General features: G+C 40.4%; 2 protein-coding genes across 4 annotated transcripts in view; one reads left to right on the forward strand and one right to left on the reverse strand.

Moving 5' to 3' along the window:
* Positions 1 to 19150, forward strand: part of LOC106608706 (immunoglobulin alpha-2 heavy chain-like) — a 61671-nt gene that overhangs the window by 10482 nt on the left and 32039 nt on the right. The window contains exon 3 of the mRNA XM_045722580.1: positions 8969 to 8977. Within this exon, the coding sequence (XP_045578536.1) occupies positions 8969 to 8977 (9 nt within the window). The remainder of the gene's footprint in view (positions 1 to 8968; positions 8978 to 19150) is intronic.
* Positions 10337 to 14454, reverse strand: LOC106608737 (uncharacterized). Of its 3 annotated transcripts, none has more exons than XM_045721720.1 (7): positions 14275 to 14449; positions 14008 to 14097; positions 13741 to 13890; positions 11619 to 11969; positions 11010 to 11126; positions 10807 to 10856; positions 10337 to 10646 (listed from the first exon to the last, which is right to left on the reverse strand). In XM_045721720.1, exons 1-7 carry the CDS (start codon positions 14354 to 14356, stop codon positions 10515 to 10517), a joined length of 972 nt encoding a protein of 323 aa, XP_045577676.1. In that variant the 5' UTR covers positions 14357 to 14449; the 3' UTR covers positions 10337 to 10514. The 3 variants fall into 3 exon arrangements, with proteins under 3 accessions (XP_045577676.1, XP_045577677.1, XP_014062317.2); XM_045721721.1 differs by having other exon boundaries at positions 13983 to 14097; positions 14275 to 14368; XM_014206842.2 differs by having other exon boundaries at positions 13741 to 14097; positions 14275 to 14454.

Below are 19150 nucleotides of genomic sequence, written 5' to 3' on the forward strand. Positions count from 1 at the left end.
TGCACCTGAGATCAATTTTGAGACTCATAGCAAAGGGTCTGAATACTTATGTAAATAAGATAATTCTGTTTTAAATTTTTATACATTTGCATACATTTAGAAAAACTGTTTTCATTTTGTTGTTATGGGGTATTGCTTGTAGACTGATGAGGAAAGAAAATACTTTAATTAATTTTAGAATAAGGCTGTAACGTAACAAAATGTGTAAAAAGTCAAGGGGCCTGAAAACTTTCCAAATGCACTGTATGCACATATATAGAAGAGCAGTTCATTCAATTAACATACAACTTTTTAAATAAGCTAACATGCCATTAATAAAAAAAAAATGCTATTTTAACACCTCAGCAATCTCAATTAATCATAATTTGCAATACATGATGGTGGTAATTTCAACAGTTACTGCAAAACCCAAGTCTTTTGACATTTGTCTTAGATTGATCTATTTCCTGGTGGTGTAGATGATGATGAAGATGGTCAGACAGCAGACGAGAACTCTAGTTCTTATGATGGAGAGAAGGACCAGGATTCTCATCTGTGGATCATTAGAGTGACCACACTCAACATCCAGCTTGGTCCCATTACCAGACATGCTGTTGGACTCTAAATCTGAAAAGACTTATAGAGTAAGGTCATGGTGTGTAAATTGTATTGTACTGCTACCTCTATTCATCAACAATTTGTAATGTATATTTAGAATTTCATGGACGCAAAATGAAAATCAAAAATAAAGAAGTAAGTTAGGTTACCTTTGACAATCAAAACAGCTCCTTCTCCAAATTTGACTTCGCCTACTTCAATAGCAGCACAGTAGTATGTAGATGAGTCCCCTAACTGTGTCTTAGGTTGAAACTGTCAACTCCTCTCTTCACACTCAGACATTTTGTCCCAGTGAAGTCCTTGGTAAAGCTGTTGTAGTAAAAACGATATTGGCTAATGAAAAGTGATGATACCATGAGAAGGGGTCTCTGTCCAACAGTCTGCCTGGACCAAGTGGCCAAAAGCAAGTGATAGTCACACTACCTCCCATTACAGTAACCATGACCAGGCCTGGTTGGACTATGTCCTTGATAAATGAACAAACTGTCAAAGGAAACAAACAATATAGATTGAAGATCAAGATATAGACCAAAAAACATATCAAATACGTATAATATTCTATAAAGTAATTCAAATGGATTCAAAAAGCTTTTTTTTTTTTAAATGATCTAAACTTAAAATTCTTACACAAGTTAGCATAAATCAAAACGATAGATCAATGTCTGTTCATCATTGTAATGTCAGAGTTTGAATCTGACAAAGGGGCAGCTTCATACACAGTATGATGACATTCTACATGTAGCCATCATATAGTAGGAGGGAACACTTAACTGGGGGATTTAATTGCATGCCTAAACAGGAATAAAAGTACTAGAATATTTATCCTCTGGCCTAACATAGTTTGAACATCCCGGGCAAAAGTTGTGAAGAAGACAATATAAAGCAAATCAGAGTTGTTGAATAAAGGCAATCAAATATTAGCTTGATAAAGCTGCTTATTTATTTGGGAAATTGTAGTGCAGTGAAACATTGGCTAATATGCGATGAATGTCTGAGGATGGAGTCGCAGCTAGAACATGATCTAGAATAAACACAAAAAAACATGACCTATTGTATTCAAAATATTAGCCATTATTAGCCATTATACACCTCAAAATACAACAAATTGAGTGTTAATAGCCTCAAACTGTGAATAATCTTGAAATACCTATGCCTTTTTTGGGGTGCACATTCCGTAAGTATAGAAATATATAAGTTATATACCCATTCCTTTGAGATTTAGAAATATCATAAACAGTGACACCATGTATACAACACTTCAACAAAGGGCTAATGGGTGATTGGTTGAACTGGACCCAATCTTTTTTCTTGACGCCTCATTCAGACGACCATGGTCTTGTGGTCTATTGCACACTACAGAGTCGCACAGTCTACTGGTTGGACTCTCTGAGACACAAGATGCTGTAGAATGCAAGTAACTGTCTTGAAGGTTTTGCTTGTTTGGTGGTTTGTGGTTTTCTCACCTCTCTGGACAGCCCTGGGTCAAAATATTAGACTATTTGTTTCCTCACCTCCCTGGAGATCCCTGGGTCAAAATAGTAGGTTGTTTGTTTTCTCACCTCTCTGGAGAACACTGGGTCAAAATAGTAGGCTATTTGTTTTCTCAAACTTACTTTAGTTACACTTGATTTATCTTGCCTCCATTGCAGAAGACAATCAAAACCACGTGTACCTAAAGTATTTGAAAGAAAACGTATTTTATTTTGAACAGGTCATTCAAAAGTTACAGTACTCCAGATGACTCATAGGAGGGCTGTTATAAATAGAACATGTCTTGTCTTGCAGTTAAGAACATTGGGCCAGTAACCAAAAGGTTGCTGGTTAAAATCCCTGTGCCGACTAGGTGAAAAACCTGTGGATGTGCCCTTGAGCAAGGCACTTAAACCTACTTGCTCCCTACTTGGCAAAAATATTTGATGGAAAGGTTGAATCTAAGGCTGAGTTTACAAAGGCAGCCCCATTCTGATGTTGCTCTGGATAAGATATTAAATCTCTACCTATACCAGTCTGTTGTCCTCACTTGTTTCAAGTTGTCTACCATTGTTCCTGTACCCAAGAAAGTGAAGGTAACTGAATTAAATGACTGTCGCCCTTTAGCACTCACTTCTGTCACCATGAAGTGCTTTGAGAGGCTAGTTAAGGATCATACTGTATCACCTCCACCTTATGAATGAATGAATGTGCTGTTCATTGACTACAGCTCAGCCTTCAACACCATAGTGCCCTCCAAGCTCATCATTAAGCTCGAGGCCCTGGGTCTGAACCCCACCCTGTGCAACTGGGTCCTGGGCTTCCTGACGGGCCACCCCCCAGGTGGTGAAGGTAGGCAACAACACCACCACTAGACTGATCCAACAAAGGGCCCCACAAGGGTGCATCCTCAGCCGCGCACATCTTCAACTGAACACAACAGTGGTAGGACTGATTACCAACAACAACGAGAAAGCCTAAAGGAAGGAGGTGAGGGCCCTACAGGAGTGGTGCCATGAAAATAACCTCTCCCTCAATGTCAACAAAACGAAAGAGCTGATCGTGGACTTCAGGAGACAACAGAGGGAACAAGCCCCCATCGAACATGGCCGCAGTGGAGAAGGTGAAAAGCTTCAAGTTCCTCTGCATACACATCACTGACAATCTGAAATGTCCCACCCACACAACCAGTGTGGTGAAGAAGATGCAACAGAGCATCTTCAACTTCAGGAGGCTGAAGAAATTTGTCTCGGCCAATAAGACCCTCACAAACTTTTACAGATGCACCATTGACAGCATCCTGTCGGGCTGTATCACCACCTGGTATGGCAACTGCACCGTCTGCAACCTCAGGGCTCTCCAGAGGGTGAAGCGGTCTGCCCAACGCAACACCGGGGGTCACTGCCTGTCCTCCAGGACACCTACAGTACCCGGTGTTACAGGAAGACCAAGAAGATCATCAAGGACCTCAGCCACCTGAGCCACGGCCTGTTCACCCCGCTACCATCCAGAAGGCAGGGTCAGTACAGGTGCATCAAATCTGGGACCAAGAGACTGAAAAACAGCTTCTATATTAAAACCTGTTTGGGATAGGGGGCAGTATTTTCACGGCCGGATAAAAAACGTACCCGATTTAATCTGGTTACTACTCCTGCCCAGTAACTAGAATATGCATATAATTAGTAGATTTGGATAGAAAACATTCTACAGTTTCTAAAACTGTTTGAATGGTGTCTGTGAGTATAACAGAACTCATATGGCAGGCCAAAACCTGAGAAGATTCTATACGGGAAGTGCCCTATCTGACCATTTCTTGTCCCTCTTTATCAAAAAATACAGCCTCTGTGCTGTAACATGACATTTTCTAAGGCTTTCATTGGCTCTAGGAAGGTGCCAGAACGTGGAATGATAGCTCTGCAGTCTCTGGGCGAAAAACAGCAGGGGTTTTGGAGAGTGGTCCTTCTGAGAACAATGACACTGGCGCACGCGTGCATGTGATGACTCCATGTTTTTCTTTCTTTCTTTGAACGAATACGTCGTCGCCCGGTTGGAATATTATCGCTATTTTACGAGAAAAATTTTAAACAGCGTTTGACATGCTTTGAAGTACGGTAATGGAATATTTTTATTTTTTTTGTCACGAAACGCGCCGGCGAGTCACCCTTCGGATAGTTACCTGAACGCACGAACAAAACGGAGCTATTTGGATATAACTATGTATTATTTCGAACCAAAACAACATTTGTTGTTGAAGTAGAAGTCCTGGGAGTGCATTCTGACGAAGAACAGCAAAGGTAATCAAATTTTTGTTATAGTAAATCTGAGTTTGGTGAGTGCCAAACTTGGTGGGTGTCAAATTAGCTAGCCGTGATGGCCGGGCTATCTACTCAGAATATTGCAAAATGTGCTTTCACCGAAAAGCTATTTTCAAATCGGACACCGCGATTGCATAAAGGAGTTCTGTATCTATAATTCTTAAAATAATTATGTTTTTTGTGAACGTTTATCGTGAGTAATTTAGTAAATTCACCGGAAGTTTTCGATGGGTATGCTAGTTCTGAACAAAACATGCTAATGTAAAAAGCTGGTTTTTTATATAAATGTGAACTTGATTGAACAAAACATGCATGTATTGTATAACATAATGTCCTAGGAGTGTCATCTGATGAAGATCATCAAAGGTTAGTGCTGCATTTAGCTGTGGTTTTGGTTTTTGTGACATATATGCTAGCTTGAAAAATGGGTGTGTGATTATTTCTGGCTGGGTACTCTCCTGACATAATCTAATGTTTTGCTTTCGCTGTAAAGCCTTTTTGAAATCGGACAATGTGGTTAGATAAAGGAGAGTCTTATCTTTCAAATGGTGTAAAATAGTCATATGTTTGAGAAATTGAAATTATAGCATTTTGAAGGTTTTTCGTATTTCGCGCCAGGCGCTACCATTGGATATTGTCCATAAGAGGTTAATTAAGGGCATTAGACTGTTAAATAGTCACCACCAGCCCCCGACCAGTACCCTGCCCTGAACTTTAGTCACTGTCACTAGACGGCTACCAACAGGTTACTCTACCATGCACCTTAGAGGCTGCTGCCCTACAGTACGTACCTAGTCATGGAACACTGCTCACTTTATTAATGGAACACTGGTCATTTTAAGTTATGTTCACTTACTGTTTTACCCACTTCATATGTACAGTGCATTCTGAAAGTATTCAGACCCCTTGACTTTTTTTGATACGTTACAGCCTTATTCTAAAATGGATTCAGTAAAAAGCTACAAACAATACCCCATAATGACATTGCGAAAACCAAAAAAAGAAAAGGAAAAATAAATACCTTATTTACATAAGCATTCAGGCCCTTTGCTATGAGACTCGGAATTGAGCTCAGGTGCATCCTGTTTCCATTGATCATCCTTGAGATGTTTCTACGATTTGGAAAGGCACACACCTGTCTATATAAGGTCCCACAGTTGACAGTGCATGTCAGAGCAAAAACAAAGCCATGAGATCGAAAGAATTGTCTTTAGAGCTCCGAGACAGGATTGTATCAAGGCACAGACCAGGGGAAGGTTACCAAAAACATTTCTTCAGAATTGAAGGTCCCCAAGAACACAGTGGCCTCCATCATCCTTAAATGAAAGAATTTTGGAACCACCAAGACTCTTCCTGGAGCTGGCCGCCCGTCCCAACTGAGCAATCGTGGAGAAGGGCCTTGGTCAGGGAGGTGACCAATAGCCCGATGGTCACTCTGACAGAGCTCCAGAGTTCCTCTGTGGATATGGGAGAACCTTCCAGAAGGACAACCATCTCTGCAGCACTCCACCAATCAAGCCTTTATTGTAGTGGCCAGACGGAAGCCACTCCTCAGTAAATTGGAGTTTGCCAAAAGGCCCCTAAAGGACTCTCAGACCATGAGAAACAAGATTCTCTGGTCTGATGAAACCAAGATTGAACTCTTTGGCCTGAATGCAAGTGTCACGTCTGAAACCAGGCACCATCCCTACAGTCAAGCATGGTGGTGTCAGCGTCATGCTGTGGCTATATTTTTCAGCTGCAGGAATTGAGAGACTAGTCAGGATTGAGGGAAGGATGAACGGAGCAAAGTACAGAGAGATCCTTGATGAAAACATGCTCCAGAGCGCTCAGGATGTCAAACTGGGGTTCACCTTCCAACAGGACAACAACCCTAAACACACAGCCAAGGCAACGCAGGAGTGGCTTTGGGACAAGTCTCTGAATGTCTTTGAGTGGCCCAGCCAGAGCCCAGACTTGATTGAATATCTCTGGAGAGACCTGAAAATAGCTGTGCAGTGACACTCCCCGTCCAACCTCACAGAGCTTGAGAGGATCTGCAGAGAAGAATGGGAGAAACTACCAAAAGCCAGGTGTGCCAAGTTTGTAGAATCATACCCAAGAAAACTTGAAGCTGTAATCGCTGTCAAAGGTGCTTCAACAAAGTACTGAGTAAAGAGTCTGAATACTTGTGTAAATGTGATATTTCAGTTTTAAATTTTTTATAAACTTGAAAAACATTCCACAAACCTGTTTTTGCTGTGTCATTATGGGGTATTGTGTGTAGATTGATGAGGAAAAAACAACAATTTAATCCATTTTAGAATAAGGCTATAACGTAACAAAATGTGGAAAAAGTCAAGGGGTCTGAACACTTTCCGAATGCACTGTATACTTAGTCAAGGCCTATCCTAATGAACTATTGCTGGAGATATACTATTCTTCCGGTATACTACATATTCTATCCATATACTGTCCATATTGTCTATACATCACATCATATATACATATTTATACTCCGCAATCCGACATTACTCGTCCCAATATTTCTATATTTCTTAATTCCATTATTTTACTTTGTAGATTTGTGTGTATTTTTGTGTATTGTTAAATATTACTGCACTGAAGGAGCTAGGAAGACAAACATTACTCTACACCCGCAATAACATCTGCTAAATGGTCCAAGTGGTACCGGAGCATCAAGTCTTCTAAACAGCTTCTACCCCCAAGCCATAAGACTCCTGAACATCTAGTCAAATGGCTACCCAGCATATTTGCATTGCCCCCCCCCCTCTTCTCCACACCACTGCCACTCTCTTTTGTCATCTATGCATAGTCACTTTAATAACTCTACCAACATGTACATACTACCTCAACTAACTGTTGCCCCCACACATTGACTCTGTACCGGCACCTCCCTGTATATATTGTTATTTTTTAACTGCTGATCTTTAATTACTTGTGACTTTTATCTCTTAATCTTATCCTTACTTTTTTTAAACTGCACTGTTGGTTAGGGGCTCGTAAGTAAGCATTTCACATTTCACTGTTGTTTTCGGCACAAGTGAAGACTAATAAAATGTTATTTTATTTTATTTGATAAATATATGTATGCGACCAATAACATTTGATTTGAACCTAATGTAACTAATACACCTGACACACTTTATCCACTCTATATCACTCTCGGGTTGGTGTGGTTCTCATAGGTGGCAATCTATCATAAGGAGGATCCTCCTCTATTGGTCTCCTTACAGAGAACCCTGCAGTAGTCCTAGAACACTTGTCTGATTGAGAACGTACTAGTTCTCCCATGACATCATCCTAAAATGGCCCTTCCCCTGATCCCATAGCTATAGAATAGATGGTTCTGTATTACACATGACATGAGATGCTTAACTTGGAGCGTTCAAATAGAGTTCATTACCAGTTCTTTGCAGTTTGTTACTGATTTCAGATGACTATATATATGCGAGTAACTTCATAAAGAACTGGTTTGTTGTGACTGCAAGCAGTCAGTAGCAACATGAACAACAGTAACAAATGCGAAAACAACAGCTAGACATCCTGCTAAAAACCACAGAGACACAGATAGCAGGTAGGAGGGACCTGTGTGTACAAGGCCAGCAGGCCTGACCAAAGCCTAGATAAGGCCTCGTACTTAGAGCAGACCGCAAGTACCTGTGAACTTGTTATCTGTGTGTGGGGGGATGTGAGTGTCACGCTATCAACACGTCTAAAAGAAGGTCAAGACATTTCATTGGAGATATGACTTGAAAAAATAGGTTTTGTGCCTTACTCACGCAAAGACTCTGTGGAACTCAATTACAAAACTACACACTCCAACAAATGAGTCATTGTCTTCATCATATAAATCACTCTACTACCTGTTTCATTTTGAGTGATTGTTGCTCCTTGTTACTAAGCTACACGTTATTATAACTATGTTGAGGTTAGTAGTAATTTACATTTTTGGCTTAAGTTTGACTGCTATTTTGGCTAGACATATGAACTATCACAGAAAAGCACGCTGTTAATGATACTTCATCCAATTAGTGGACATTTTGAACACTTCTACAAGTTGCTGCCAACTCTACTGTTGAGGCAGTTCTGGGGACTTCCATGTTTACTGCTGCTCCCTGTTGAAAAAGAAATGGATTGCAGTTCTGCAAGGGGCACTTATACATATTCACATTTTGTCAATAGTTTGTGAAAACTGCTCAGTTACGACGGGAACATTGTCATATTTGAAATCAGTCTCTCAACCATATCAATTCTGTTCAAAGTATATTCCTTTACTTATCTCATGGAGCAGTGGAGATTCCTCAGTGGAGGAAGGGGATGACCATCCTACTCAGTGGATTTCATAAAAATAAAAACATTTAAAAAGTTATAATTTTTAGATAAAACTATACTAAATATAATCACGTCACCAAATAATTGATTAAAACATAGTATTTTCCGAAGAAGGTCTACAGTAGCTTCAACAGCACTCAGTAGGGTAACACCATGGTGTAGCTGGTGGACAGCTAGCTTCCGTCCTCCTCTGGGTACATTTACTTCAATACAAAACCTAGGAGGCTCATGGTTCTCACCCCCATCCATAGACTTACACAGTATTTACAATAACTTCCGGAGGATGTCCTCCAACCTATCAGAGCTCTTGCAGCATGAACTGACATGTTGTCCAACCAATCAAATGATCAGAGAATGAATCTAGTACTGAAAGCATAAGCTACAGCTAGCTAGCACTGCAGTGCATAAAATCTGGTGAGTAGTTGACTCAAAGAGAGAAAGACAAGAGTTTAACAGTTTTGAACAAATACATTTCTTCCAAAATGAAGGATTTTTTCCCCCCTTCACTTTTCAGTTTCACTTACATAGCTAGCAAATGCAACTAGCTAGTTTAGCCTACTGATACACCCTACTCAAACAGCGGGATGCTATGTTAGCTAGCTGGCTATGACTATCCAATACAATACTGGAACTCTTCCAATCTTCCAAGTCAAGGTAAGCTTTTGGTTTTGGTAACTGCTTACTGACTGTACACTAACGTTACTCCATGATTGTAGAGAGTTTACTAACGCGTTAATTCTATTAGCTATGCTGACTATGGCGTTACTTTAGCTAATAACGATGTAGGCTGTGTGTAGCAGTTTGGCTTGGAAAGGTTTTTTCCCCTTGTCACATACAGCTGATGTGTTGTGCATTGAAGTCCACAAGCGATTCTGTTGAAAAATGTTTCTTAAATGGTAGCAAACAGAACAAAAAGGGGATTAACATACTTGAATATGTCCAATAGAAACTCTCATTTGCAACTGTTGGACTAATGATTTTCTCCTTGTTCAGCTAGATGAAGGCAAGAGTGTGCAAGGCATATTGAATGTCACTGTCTGTCCATGGGTCACTGTCCATCACCTCAAATTTGTCTCTCAATCTGTGCGCACCTACGTTGTAAACTTTCGTTCATAGGCTAGGTTGTAGCAACCTCATGATGGGTATAGGGACAATTTGAGTACCATGTAATTGCCTAAACCAATCGCTGTTACATTGAACTGGGTGAATGACAGTCATCCAATATGCTGTAATAGAGGTAAGGCCATGCTCATGAAAAAAAAGTCTGAACGCCACTGTCATGGAGAGCCAGAATTGTGTTCTTAGTGAAATGGATCTTTGTTGTTTGGATGCACAGAGGTGTGTAAAGAGAGAGTGTGGTTAGGATTAACGGTCATTGCTGGGGGTTAGAGTTGAGTTTACGTGAGTGGAAAATCTATTCAGGGCAGTCAGAACACCACAGAGAGCTGTGATACAGGATACAGCTAAAAGAAGACAGTTTGAGAGGCTAAAACACCAGCAATAGATACATATTTAGAGTTATTATGCAACCAACCATATTTTTTACATTGAGCATAGGCTTGAGATGTTTGTTGCACGCTGAATCTGTAACGACAAAAATATGAATGCTAATCAAGCAATTCCTCTTTATGAAAGCAGTTTAATGTTTTATTTGATCAAAATTGAACAACAGTGTCAATGTAAAAATGAGCTTGGCAGATTACAAGTCATTGTAACACACTGAAAAACCCCTAATTATGCATACAGTGTAGAACACACAAAATCAATTCAGGTTATTAAAGAGGAAAACTTCACGTTTCAGTCCATGTTTTGGCGTCTCACACCAGAGTACACAGTGTCTGTCTCCATGGCGCTCCTCTGTCTCCCGGCCTTTGGTTTCTGGTGGACGACGTTCAGAGCGGCGTAATGGAGTGTGTCAACACCTCGATCCTGAGAGCAATAGCAAAAATGCAAATCCAATATTTGGTATTAGACTAAACATTGTGGTATTGTGAAAGAAAACTTCTAATAAAATGTATATTTTCATATTTTGATTGAAGGAAAAACACATTGATTCAGCAACAACTAAACAAGTGTTAGGTCAGGTTACCTGGTTATCATGACTGGGGACTGTTGGAGCACATGGCTGAGGGTGCGTTCCTTTTAATCAAACACATCAATCAATATAATCATTATCATCATCATCCTACAATGAAGAGACTTTATGACCAATTTTGACCTAAACATTTCAACTAATGTAACTGTACCAACAATTGATAAGCATATTGTATCTTGCACAATAAAATTGCTTACCTATGCACTTGCTCATCTTGTACAAAACACAAGTAAGGACAATGATGAGGAGGACACACAAACCCAACGCTACGCCAAGGCAATACATGAACAGAAGATGGTCCTCCTTACAACCATCTGTGAGATATCAAATAGGGATAGAGACACTGAGACACTGAGGAATAAAGCTATGACAATGTTAGAGACACCAACAAGACTCGGCCTGATCTGAGAGTCATACTTGCTTCTCTCATATACAAAGATATCTGAAGGATATAGAAAAACAATGATATCTGAATGATATAGAAAAACAAATGATACCTGAATGGTATAGAAAAACAAAAGATACCTGAATGATATGGAAAAACAAAAGATATCTGAATGATATATAAAAACAAAGATATCTGAATGATATAGAAAAATAACGATATCTGAATGATATAGAAAAACAAAAGATATCTGAATGATATAAAATAAACAAAGATATCTGAATGAAAGAGAGAGACAAAGATATCTGAATGATACAGAAAACAAAGATTTCTGTATGAAAGAGAAAAACAAAAGTAACTGAATGACACCTTGCCTGCAATCTGGATTATAACAAAACACAATGTCAGAAGTATCACTTACGGTCAATGTCCAGCTGGGTCCCGTTCCCAAACAGTATCACCCCACATGAGGCCACAGCACAGTAGTAAGTCCCAGCATCAGAGAGGCTGAGGTTTCTCTTGGGGAGGTTGTAGACACAGCTCTGTGTGGAAGACTCTGCCTCAGCGCTCTTCTCACACTGATCACCCCTGTCTCCATGGGTGTAAATAATTCCTGGACGGGATTCTCCTGAACCATGTCTGAACCAATAGACACTGTGTTCTCCTGCACAGGTCTCAGTGTGTATTGTACAGTTCAGAGTCACAGAGTCTCCTGGCTGGACTGATTTAGACACAGACTGATGTACAACTGTCTTACTGTTGGACTCTGAACCTGAAAATAAGGAAATATTTTGAATTTTTGTTATTATTTTTAAAAAAATTACCCCTTTTTCTCCCCAATTCCGTGATATCCAATTGGTAGTTACAGTATTGTCCCATCGTTCCATAGAGGGGTAGGCCATAACAGTTTGTAGGCCAAACCGATCGAACACTACAGACGATTTTGTGAGAAGACGGATTTTCAGAATGTCTCATGGTCTGACAAACACCGCTCTAGCTCTGTCACCTTTCACCGTAGATGCGGAAGAGCAAGATAGGCAGTTGCAGTGGATTGAAACTCATCCAATGCAAAAAAACAGATATCTCTAGCATAAACTGAAGGATTTGTATGTTTTGTTTGTCTATTAGGCTAATTAGAGGACATCAACCTTTTATGTACATTTGATTGTTACAATAATTCATTTTCCTTTAGCTATTATTCTACACTCTTTGTGTATAATCTAAGATTTCTAACTATCTGAAAATAAGAATTCTCTCTGTACCTTTTACAATGAGAATGGTTCCTTCTCCAAACTCTACCTTGTTTCAATAAGAGCTCCCACAGTAGTATAAGGCTTAATCAGAGAGTTCTATGTCTGAGATCCTTAGGTGATTTTTTTCCTTTGTCACTTTCCACAGAGAAACGAGGGTTACCTAAAAATTATTTTACATTTTTTTACCCCTTTTTCTCCCCAATTCCGTGATATCCAATTGGTAGTTACAGCATTGTCCCATTGCTGCAACTCCCGTTCGGACTCGGGAGAGGCGTAAATTGAGAGCCGTGCGTCCTCCGAAACACGATCCCGCCAGGCCGCACGGCTTCTTGGCACAATGCCGATGTCAGTAAATCCTTTGAATATCCAAAACATCCCTACCTAACATTTGTTGAATAATGATAGGATCTCATTATGACAATACTTAACCCATAAGAATAAAAAATTTTACAACCCCTTTCTTTTTTTTACTAAAGTGTCTAAGCCCTGTCTACGTCGGGGGAGGGGGTGGGGGATTCTACTAAGCTAAATGGAATTGTTTTAAGAAGGTTATACCAAGGATCATGTTGCTATTTGATTTTTAATTTTAAGACCCCTTGAAGTATCCCACAAAAAAATATGAAACATTTTTATTTGATTGAAAATTGTACTTGGCTTTACTGCTATTAGCACATACAAACACATTGAATAACATATTCACTACATGGAACAACAGATAGTCCCCCCCCACCAAAGATCATAAGGAAGTTTGCTCCGAAGTGTCTGTCCTCTGTCTGAGAGATATAATATATATATATATATATATATATATATATATATATATATATATATATATATATATATATATATATATATATATATATATATATATATTTATATTATTTATAAATTTATTTTATTTTTATTTTATTTATTTATTTAACCCCTTATTTTTGGCAGTAAACAGTCTCCATATATACCTCCATGCACTAGACTGCACTAGATTTTGTGAGAAGACGGATTTTCGTGAATTGTCTCATGGTCTGACAAACACAGCTCTAGCTCTGTCACTTTTCACTGCAGATGCGGAAGAGTGAGATAGACAGTTGCAGTGGTTTGAGACTCACCAAATGCAAAAAAAAATGATATCTCTAGCTTAAACTGAAGGATTTCTGTGTTTCTTGTGTGTATTATACTTATTAGATTAGACATTTGATTGTCACAATAATTCCATTTCCTTTAGCTATTATTCTACACTCTGTGTATAATCTAAGATTTTTAACTATCTGAAAATAAGAATTCTCTCTGTACCTTTCACAATGAGAATGGTTCCTTCTCCAAACTCCAGCTTGTTTCCATAAGAGCTCCCACAGTAGTATAAAGCTGAATCAGAGAGTTCCATGTCTGAGATTCTGAGGTAAATTTTTCCTTCATCACTTTCCACTGAGAAGCGAGGGTTACCTTTAAATTCATGGTAGAATGTAGCGTCACTATCATACTTTAAAAAAAATGTTGACATGAGGCGAGGAATATTTCCAAAGGGTTGCTTGTACCAGGAGAATGTTACTGCCATGTCACCTTCATAGAAACAGTGCAAAGTCACTGTGTCTCCAACATTGGGTGATACGAGACGAATGGCTGAGGATTGTGCTACAGCTGGAACATGATCTATAACACACACAACAACAACATAAATTGCTTTGCTACTCACATATATTAGACAGCACATACTTAAAAATGCTATCATTCTAGGTGGATGCCTGAAATCGACTGTAATATCAGTACCCAATAAAACATGTTATGGTACACATCACACAAGCAGAGAAATAAAACAATTTGACTTACCCATTTGTTTAAGGAGGAGAAATATCACACACAGTGTGATCATCTTTGAAGGTATCACCTTGAGTGGAAAAAGTCTAGCCATGTGTACAACACTTCAACAATGGGGTTATTGGTGATTGGTCGAACTGGACGCGTCATTTTTGTTTACGCCTCATTCAGACAACCTTTGATCTTGTATTGTACCCTGACTCCTGAATGGTTGTGCAAGAAATTGTGGTTTGTATTTCTCCAATTCACTCTGGTCAGACCTTTGTGAAAATGTTATTTTCTATTTGTTTACCATTTGTGTTCTCACAGTCACTTTTTTTAGGTGCATTTAATGTAGGCTATCTTGTCTCCATTGCACTAGTTAAGATAAATCAAGAGCCCCTAAAGATAACATATACTCTTTTGACCATATCATTTAATCAGATGACAGGATAAAACAAATCAATTGTATGGCAGTCTCATTCCCTATCATTCACAGAAACATCCACTGCATCACTGATTGGAAACCTCTGCCAATCACTCTCTGGTGAATGTTGTTCTCATAGGAGGGAATCTATCAAAAGGAGGTTCCTCCACTTTTGGTTTTCTTCCAGAGGACCCTGCAGTAGACTTTGTGCTTCACAATAAATGTCTGATTGGGAATGTACTGAAAATTCTCCCATGACATCATCGGTAACTTGTCCCTCCCCCTGGACTGAGATTGTTAACTCAGAAGGTTCAAACAGAGTTCATTAGCAGGTCCTTGTGGTTTGGAACTGACTTCAGATAACTATAAACATATCAGAGTAGATTTACGGCTGCAAATTGTCAGTGGCAACAAGTAAAGATTGTAAGAACAACAAACTTACATCAAATAGACATCCTGCTGAAAACCACAAGGAGACACAGAGTGCAGGTAGCAGGGTAGATACGGCCTCATCTTGCTTAGAGCGGACCACAGTGTACCTGTGAACTGGTTCTCTGTGTGTAGGTGGGTGTGAGTGGCATGATATGGAGACGTCTGAAAGAGGACAAAACATTTCAGAGGAGAAACATCCACTGCATCACTGATTGGAAACCTCAGCCAATCACTCTCTGGTGAATGTTGCTCTCATAGGAGGGAATCTATCAAAAGGAGGTTCCTCCTCTTTTGGTTTTCTTCCAGAGGACCCTGCAGTAGACTTGTAGACAAGTTGGTGGTTGAAGATATCCCTCTAGTGGTGTGGGGGCTGTGCTTTGGCAAAGTGGGTGGGGTTATATCCTTCCTGTTTGGCCCTGTCTGGGGGTATCGTCGGATGGGGCCACAGTGTCTCCTGACCCCTCCTGTCTCAGCCTCCAGTATTTATGCTGCAGTAGTTTATGTGTCGGGGGCTAGGGTCAGTCTGTTATATCTGGAGTATTTCTCCTGTCTTATCCGGTGTCCTGTGTGAATTTAAGTATACTCTCTCTAATTATTTCTTTCTCTCTTTCTTTCTTTCTCTCTCTCGGAGGACCTGAGCCCTAGGACCATGCCTCAGGACTACCTGACATGATGACTCCTTGCTGTCCCCAGTCCACCTGGCCGTGCTGCTGCTCCAGTTTCAACTGTTTTGCCTGCGGCTATGGAACCCTGACCTGTTCACCGGACGTGCTACCTGTCCCAGACCTGCTGTTTTCAACTCTCTAGAGACAGCAGGAGCGGTAGAGATACTCTCAATGATTGGCTATGAAAAGCCAACTGACATTTACTCTTGAGGTGCTGACTTGTTACACCCTCGACAACTGTTATTATTATTATTTGACCATGCTGGTCATTTATGAACATTTGAACATCTTGGCCATGTTCTGTTGTAATCTTCACCCGGCACAGCCAGAAGAGGACTGGCCACCCCTCATAGCCTGGTTCCTCTCTAGGTTTCTTCCTAGGTTTTGGCCTTTCTAGGAAGTTTTTCCTAGCCACCGTGCTTCTACACCTGCATTGCTTGCTGTTTGGGGTTTTAGGCTGGGTTTCTGTACAGCACTTTGAGATATCAGCTGATGTAAGAAGGGCTATATAAATACATTTGATTTGATTTGATTTAGGAGGGGCCTCCCGGGTAGCGCAGTGGTCTAAGGCACTACATCGCAGTGTTAGCTGTGCCACCAGAGATTCTGGGTTCGAGCCCAGGCTCTGTCGCAGCTGGCTGCAACCGGGAGGCCCATGGGGTGGCACACAATTGGCCCAGCGTCGTCCGTGTTAGGGAGGGTTTGGCCGGCAGGGATATCGTTGTCTCATCGCGCACTAGCAACTCCTGTGGCGGGCCGGGCGCAGTGCACGCTGACCAGGTCGCCAGGTGTACGGTGTTTCCTCCGACACATTGGTGCGGCTAGCTTCTGGGTTGGATGTGCATTGTGGCTTGGTTGGGTTGTGTTTTGGAGGACGCATAGCTCTAGACCTTTGCCTCTCCCGAGTCCGTACGGGTGTTGCAGCGATGAGACAAGGCAGGTACTACTTCTGATTGGATACCACGAAATTGGGGAGAAAAAGGGGTAAAAAAGAAAAAAGAAATAAACATTTCAGAGGAGAGATGACTTGAAGAAATAGGTTGTGTACCTTACTTATGCAAAGACTTCCTGGAACTCAATTAAAAAACTACACACAAAAACACATCACTGTCTTCAGAATATCACTCTACTACCTGTTTCATTTTGAGTGATTGTGGCTCATGATTACTTATTTGACATAAGTAGTAATGATCCTATGAGGAGGACAGTTTGACCTGTCAGATCCTGGCTATTCTATGAAGCTGAAATAGATTTATAACATGTTATAAATGTGTAAAACAATTGTTAACATTTAAATGACATTTGTTTATTGGTTTTCCATTAAAACAATAAGAAAAATGTGTTGCGTTCGTTGATGGAAGGATCGGACCAAGGTGCAGCGTGGTAAGCGTACATCATTCTTTATTAGATGAACACCGAAACAAAATCAAAATAAATACAAAAACGAAAACGTAACGTTCAGTAGGGCATACAACACAGTACCAAAAACAAGATTCCACAAACAAAGGGAAAAAAGGCTGCCTGAGTATGATACCCAATCAGAGACAACGATAGACAGCCGCCTCTGATTGAAAACCATACCCGGCCAACAAAGAAATAGAAAACATAGATTTCCCACCCTAGTCACACCCCAGGTCAGGGCGTGACAAAATGTCCCAAATTTCATGTAAATTCACAATGCAGCATTGCTGCTGCCAGCAACGCTTTGGGTTTCACGGTGCGTCCCTTTCAGATGGCTAAGCATTGCACCTGTACTACTATTACTGTATCTCAATTCCACCTCGCAAAGTTAGCATTTCCTTATCATTTAACTTCTCAAATTATTGTCATACAGGACTTTGCTGCTGTCGCTTGCCTTTCTCTACGATTTTTCCAACTGTTAATGACTTTGACATAGTGGTGGAGAGTCTACACCAAAATAAGTGATTCCTCTACTCCTGACTTCCGCAAGGAATCGACTCCTAAGATTCAGTATTTTTAGAACGGAGGAAACTGACTAGTTACTGTACTTCTAATGCCTGTACACATTGTGATGTATTTCATTACACCTTATGTAATCTTCACGGAGTCTTGCCCAACTATATGGAACGGACAAGTGTAGTGTTTCTAACGCAAGTCTCTTGTCAGAGATAACATTTATTTTGGGATATTGCAAAATACCTTTTCATTCAAAACAGGAAAAATATATTGTTTCAGGTGATAATAAAACATGTTTTGTTTAGTTATTTTTTCCTCCAGCTAGCTTGCACTGCAGAGCGCAACATAACAGAGTCCTTATGGGTAATGTGAACTAGGCTTGAGAACATAAACACTGGCATCCTTCTTAGCGAACTAGCGATGGACGGAGAGAGAGGGAAGGCAGGCAGACAGTCAGGCACCTGAATCCGTGCGCTAGACCTATCTATGGGAAAATCAAATGCTGTAACTCGCAATAGAATTCTGTATATTGCAATTTCTTGGCTTGCAATGTCAAGCAACTTCAGTAAAGCAGGGCCTATCTTCGATGAATAGGCTAGGATTTTCTATGTGCAAAACACTGAAGAGAAAGAGAAAGAGCAGGCAAGCCAGTGTGAGGCTGTATCGCATTAGTGGAAACCAAGGCTGTTCTCAGGACTGGTCTGCAGACTTTTTGTAGCAGGTTAGGAGAACTTACACAGCAGGTTAAGATAATTAACATGGCAGGTTCGGAGTATTAATGTGACAGGTCAGGAGAATTAGTTTAAGGTTAGAAAAGAGTTATCTAAATTGCCCCCAAAAAATCCAGATGACGCGACTTCAGAATAATATTGTCTATTGTATAATTTGTTGGACCACTATTTCTACTAGACTCATGAGATTCCACAGAAAAGTGAGTTCAATGATTGTTCATCAAATTAGTGAACTTTTTTGACAACTTCTACAAGTTGCTGCCAACTCTACTATTGAGGCAGTCATGGGGTCTTCCATAATAGTACACTGCTGCACCCTATTGAACGATGCATGAATTGCAGTCCTTCATTGTGCACAGATACATACACTATATTTAAACAATATGTGGACACCCCTTCAAATTAGTGAATTCTACTATTTCTGCCACACCCGTTGCTGACAGGTGTATAAAATCGAGCACACAGCCAGGCAATCTCCATAGACAAACATTGGCAGTAGAATGGCCTTACTGAAGAACCACACAAGTTCACAGAACGGGACCGCCAAGTGCCGAATCAATGTGTTTCCTCCGACACATTGGTGCGGCTAGCTTCTGGGTTGGATGTGCATTGTGGCTTGGTTGGGTTGTGTTTTGGAGGACGCATAGCTCTAGACCTTTGCCTCTCCCGAGTCCGTACGGGTGTTGCAGCGATGAGACAAGACAGGTACTACTTCTGATTGGATACCACGAAATTGG

Source organism: Salmo salar, chromosome ssa07 (genome assembly GCF_905237065.1).
Source record: "Salmo salar chromosome ssa07, Ssal_v3.1, whole genome shotgun sequence".
NCBI classification, from domain to species: domain Eukaryota; kingdom Metazoa; phylum Chordata; class Actinopteri; order Salmoniformes; family Salmonidae; genus Salmo; species Salmo salar.